At 40.6% G+C, this 6,100-nt stretch overlaps 1 protein-coding gene across 1 annotated transcript in view; it reads left to right on the top strand.

Annotated features, from left to right (window-relative positions):
- The first annotated feature begins 442 nt into the window (after positions 1 to 442).
- Positions 443 to 6,100, top strand: part of GRM3 (glutamate receptor, metabotropic 3) — a 52,600-nt gene continuing 46,942 nt past the window's right edge. Inside the window, exon 1 of the mRNA XM_009321767.1 lies at positions 443 to 1,041. Coding sequence (XP_009320042.1) covers positions 544 to 1,041 — 498 coding nt within the window. The 5' untranslated portion in view covers positions 443 to 543. The remainder of the gene's footprint in view (positions 1,042 to 6,100) is intronic.

The following is a 6,100-nucleotide window of genomic DNA, read 5'->3' as shown; positions in this document are numbered from 1 at the left end:
ATCAACAAAAAAAAAAAAAGGAAAAATTTATTAAGGGAAGGCTGGAAGCAGCTGGAGACACAGTGAATGAGAATACATAAGACTCCAAGTCCGGAAGAGAGAGAGGATGGAATAAGAGAGGATGGTATGAGAAAAATGTCAGAAGTGGTTTCTGTCCTTGCAAAATGTAAACCATTGTTGCGCGGTGGTCAACATCAGATATATTGCCCCATACATCTGTAGTCTTTGTGCATAGCTGTCATAGTAGATGTTTAGTCTGTAATCAGTTATAAAGCAAATAGAATAAGGTGCTCTATGAGAACACGACAAATGTATTTCTTAGTTTCTATGCTATCCAGGAATCCCTTAACACTGCTCTTGAATGTTTTATTGTTAAAAGTTTTTTAACAGTTCACATCTCCTTTTGCCTTTTCTAATTTCTTCTCTCTCTTCTTTAGAGGTCCAGTGGAGAGACTTGTTGACTTGTTCTTCACTGGCTTGTGGGACAGCGCTTCAAATTTGGGAATGGATCAGAAGGACTGAAGAGCACTTTTGCTCCCACCAATGTTTCTTAGAGCTGCTAAAACAGGACCAATGAAGATGTTCACCAGACTCCAAGTCCTTGCGCTAGCTTTATTTTCCAAAGGAGTTTTCCTTTCTCTAAGTGACCACAGCTTTGTAAGGAAGGAAATTAAGATAGAAGGAGACCTGGTCTTAGGTGGCTTATTCCCAATCAACGAAAAAGGCACTGGGATAGAAGAATGTGGGAGAATCAATGAAGACCGAGGCATCCAGCGCTTGGAGGCCATGTTGTTTGCCATTGATGAAATCAACAGAGACAACTACTTGCTGCCAGGAATTAAGCTTGGAGTTCACATCTTGGACACATGTTCCAGGGATACATATGCCTTAGAACAGTCTTTGGAGTTCGTCAGGGCATCTTTGACTAAAGTGGATGAAACAGAGTATATGTGCCCTGATGGCTCATATGCCATTCAAGAGAATTTACCATTACTCATTGCAGGAGTCATAGGCGGTTCCTATAGCAGCGTCTCCATACAGGTAAGTCACAGGAGCCCCATCAGGTGAGAATCATTCATCTGTAATAATTCCTGTGAGAGAACCACTGCTTACATAAGTTTGTCAATAAAGCAAGTCTTAGCTTAATCACTTTACCCTAGGAGTCAATCTAGCATATAATTTTTACTGAATTTATATCAGTCTGATTCACTCTTTAAAACACTTGCTGTAGTTTAAACCTCTGGCAGCTGTCCACTTCCTCTAGTTATGGTGTATCCTGGCGGCATCTGAAGTTTCCAAAAGTCTTAGAATTTATTTTGAACTTTGCATTTCATGAGACTTTTACAAGTCTAAGTCCAGATCTCTGCTTTCACATCAATAATAAATTTTACCACCTATATTTCTGAATATATGTATGCCTGCCATGCTGCATGTACATAGCATTTGTCATTTAAACAATGGAGATTTAAAATGAAAGAAGAAATCCTTATCTTACTTCTAGGCTGAAATACAATAAAAATGGCATACTAGCCAGAAACTTAAATTACACCTGACCAAATAATTGCAAGTTTTTAGTGTCTAATTAAGCACACCAAAGCCAATGAAAATTATTCTGCTGATCTCAGTGAGCAAGGTCTCAAATATCCCATGCAGGCAGTACAGTTTCTGAATGGATTCTAAATTTGCTGTCTTTCCTTTTGTTTCCATATATAGTTCATACTAAGACAGTTTTTGCCAGGAAATGTTGCCTGGCAGAGTGCAGTGTAAGCACTGTCAAAAGTCCAGCACAGAAGACAGATGCTCTCAGTATAACTTGCTCCCTCCTTCTGGCACATTGTAACTGCAGCTTTTGGTTGTGCAATATTGGTCCCAAATACGGTCTCAGTAGGGTGTTGGAGAGTATTTAATGGCTTGCAAAGGTGTAAAGTTGCAGGTGGGTTAAATGTTCCAACTATAGTTTTATTGCATGCTTTGTTTCAGTTGCAAGGGGCTAAACATAATGTTGATTCCATTTTTTATAAATTCATGATAAAACTTTAAGTCCTTGGCATTTTTTTCCATTAAATGAGCACGAAGAACATATAAGCCCTCTTTTTTTAGCAGAAATTCTGTATTTCTCCTCTCCAGACCAGGTACTCCTATGGCAGCACAGCTTCAGAAGTTCTAAAGTTCCCCGCCACTGCCAGTGTGCACTATCCACAAACAAAAATGCCTCCCTAGCTTCACTGAAGCTGCCAAATCTACATATATCTCATTATTTTGGGTTAATTTAAATAAGCCAGTCCACATTACTCATAACCACAAGTGAGCGGTGTCTTAAGCTCAGATTCAGGTAGCTAAGACCCTGCATCTAATATTTCCTAATGGTTTCCAAAGGCACAAAGCCCTGACAGTGCTGGACTACTATGAGCAATATGATTTTCCAGACCAAGTACAGGCCCTAATTACTGCATCAGTGTCAAAGGAGAAAAATGTTCTTCTGTACTACAGACTATCCCAGCAGTGACAGAAAGCTCATGGAGCTTCATTTACCTGTTTCATAAACAGGCCAAGGGTTCATCCAATGCTCATTTCAGTCAGAATTACATTGAGGAACTGGCTCCTGCTATAGTCAAGGTATTAAATCCCATCAGCCTGGGAGCACGGCCAGTTTCCATCAGACATGCATGAGCACAGAAGAAGCATTTCAACAAATTCCTTTTTGTGTTCCAGTGTGTGGCTTGTCTGTGTATTCATAGTAGGGAATACGTGGGCAAATGGTTATCCATACCACAGGACAATAGTTTCTGCAGAGCAGAACCTCAGTCATCTTTCATACTAGGAGTGGTTTTGTCCCACTGTGGACCAGCTAACGCAGCAGGGATGTATCCTTCACCAGTTACGTGGGTCTGATCACTTGGAGCGCAAAGAACAAGTAAGTTCCAGGGCTGGAAAAGAGACATCTGAAGAGGAGAAATGATAGCTACAAAGCCTTGGGCAACACAAACTGTGTGTTAAGGGAATCATTATTCATTGTCTCTTCCAGTCAGACAAAGGGTACATCAAGTGAAAGCAGCAAATGGCAGATTGTTGTGGATGCTAAAAACTAAATGAGTTCAAGAAGTGACTAGAAAAAAAATCAGGAAATTCTGTATAGATACATCTCTGTCTCAGCAATTCCTAGAGCTGCAAGTATTTCAAGGCTGGTAAAATATTTTGAAACATCATATGCTTGCCCTATCCCACTGGTGGCAGTGGTCTTGCTGTACCTTTGGTCTAGTTGTTTCTGGTCAGTCTGTTTCTCAGTCCACCCTGAATTCAAGTGTGTCCAAAGGTCATGAAGTAGCCTAAAAGGCACATCCATAAAAGTAGTTACAGCTGAGGAAATGGTACAGATATTTTCTTCCCTCCCAGAAACCCTGAGGCAGGCACACCACACTCCTAAAATGACCAGAGGCCTCTTGCACATCTGTCAATCTGTCCCTTTGAAGCCAGTCTCTGGTGATCACTGATGTAAGACTAAATCTGTATCTGAGGCAGCAGACTGTATGCAGTACACACTGAATATACATAATATACACCAGTGCTTCAAATTCCAAAAGCTTGGGTATGGAGCAGCTGTCACATGGAAATATATAGTCCTGATAAGAAACTTTCTCATTCAGTACATGTGAAAAATGGCAATATAGCTGTATGCATATATGTATGTTGCCCAATTTTCAAAAATTATGAGGGATGATGAAACAATAGTCATATCTAATATTACTCTATACTCTATACAGCTTCCCTATAGTTGCCAATAGTTGTTCAAACATAAGATCTTTCCTACACAGTTCTTCATAAAAATAAAGAAATGGATTCATAAATCATTCAATGTGTCATTGAGCATTTTCTAGCTAGAAAATTCAGTTGATTACTTTCCCTTGACACAGATTGGGTTGGCCTTCCTTCAGTCTCTCTTTTCGAGCTTTCCTCTAGATCTCAAACTACCTAGAAAAGGTGTAATTAAGCCATTCACTCCTTCTGCTCATCTTGTTAAGGTAGCCAGTCATGACTCCTGTTTTAAAAGAAAAACCCTGTCAAGAATGATAGACATTGCAGACTCAAGACTGAAGATGTAAGGACTTCAAAGCATTAAAGCTGTGCATTTTGGTGCCATGTCAGAAGAAGAGACTACCAAATTTCAGAGGCAGTCACCTGTACAGAGTAGCTCCAGTAGCAACTGGAGTCACGCCACTGCTGAATGTCAAACCGCTTCAGCAGGCACATGTGCAAGGCTGAGCATCCTCATTCCCCGTGCTTTCAAGCAGCACTCAGGGTGCTGGGTACTTCCAGATGTAGTCCTGTCAAGCCTTTCTCTTTTGTCTGAGAGCTGTAAACATTATAAAGTCCACAGTGCAGTTTCTTAGCCTTAAAATAAAACATGCTGAGCTCTTCAGACAAGAAATTATTTCTGCCTTTTTTTTTTTTTTCCTCCTGTGAATTTGCCATTGCATTTCAATACCTTTTCCTCTCCTCCTCTCACCCTCCCTCTCCAGATTTTTGTCTGGACAGCTGTCTGCCAAATCACTTCATGATGCTCCTGCTGTCAGATTTCTGCTTCTTTCATTATCCTTCCACCAAGGAAAAAGAATTTGCTGGTAAATCAGCAACGAACACCTTCCCCACTGAGTCAGTATGCGTGACAAGCACTTTTTGCAGAGGCTAAAAACAACAAGAGAATGCAGAATGCTTAATTATTTTCTGGTCACACTAGGCTATTATCGTTAATGATGATCTGGATAATTAGGTTTTAGATGTTGTGTTTAAATTAGCAGTGAGCCCAATCTGCACAACATTTGATCCCTCAAAACCCAAGCCAGGATTCTCAGTCAATGGAAGAATTTATGTAACAAAGGTGTTTTCATGAAATAAAATTCTGACCTGAGCTGAATCTAGGATCAGAAGGTAAATTCTCTGAAGTTTGGAGGACTTTATTTTGGATTTATGGCTTTTGGTTTGAGCCAGATTATCCACTCTCCTAGTTTACAACAGAAATTTCAAACACATTCTCATTGGAGATATTCAATGACATTGTAAAAAGGATAAGAAAAAAGCATTATTCATTTGCACAGAGGAGCACCTGCATAGCTAATCGAAATGCCATGTTTAAAGTACTCAGGTCGGCTCTGTCAGGAATATGCATGTGTAAGCAGGGATACAGCTATTCAAGTGCTGGATTTGTTCTTCTCTGTTTCTGAAAACTGGACCCATCTTCTGAAAGTGAAGATGGGGGTCCATTCCCCGCAGCCAATTCTCTTAGCCACATTAAGACATTACCTTAGGTGGACTGGGCTTTGCATTTCCATATCCACTATATTCATGTTGATATAGGGCTTTAGTCCTGTGTACAGTTTCCTTTATGCTACCAACCCACAAGACCTCCAGATCACGGTCATGAAAGTTATTCCCAAGTTAGAGCCTTATCCAGAAAAAATGGCAGAATAGAAACCAATACCCAGCTGTCTTCTCTTGAATTCCTTGCTGTGTCTCAAGTAAACTGTAGCAAAGCCGCTAGAGAAGGTTTAAAGGTACATTACTGCTATCACAAAAGCTAAGGTCTCTCTCCTATGAGTGACCATCTGGCATGAAATGCAGAATATGTGCTCATTTACTGGCAATCTTTTCCTGGCTGTCATTTCTCCTTAACCACACAAGTCTGCCGAGGGCTTGTGGAACCTGAAAGCTAATCACCGCCATTTCCTTCCTCCAAGGATAACCCGTCTTCCAACCAATGAGTCTTAACAATAGCTTGTGACTTCCATAACCACTGAAAATAGTGTGAAATCCTTAGAAGATCCACAAGCAAAAAAAAAAAAACCAACACATAACATTTGGGGCTCTGTCCAACTGTGCATGGACCCAACGGGGATATGGGCAGAAGAAACATGCAGGGGCTGCAGGGGTTCACTAGGGACCACAGACCGCATATGCCATTTGTGCTGTGTTTGTAGAGGAGCTTTGCATTCAACTGTGCAGTGACAGCCTCTGGTGATTTGGTGCTTGTAAAACTAAACCAGATCCTTACTAAAAGATCTGTTCTGTGAGATCAGCCACGTACCATTAGCGTTTAAGCTACACA

The sequence above is a fragment of the Pygoscelis adeliae genome, unplaced genomic scaffold (genome assembly GCF_000699105.1).
Source record: "Pygoscelis adeliae isolate BGI_AS28 unplaced genomic scaffold, ASM69910v1 Scaffold202, whole genome shotgun sequence".
Lineage (NCBI taxonomy): Eukaryota > Metazoa > Chordata > Aves > Sphenisciformes > Spheniscidae > Pygoscelis > Pygoscelis adeliae.
Note: the sequence above shows the minus strand (reverse complement) of the source record. Positions and strands in the feature narration are given on the sequence as shown.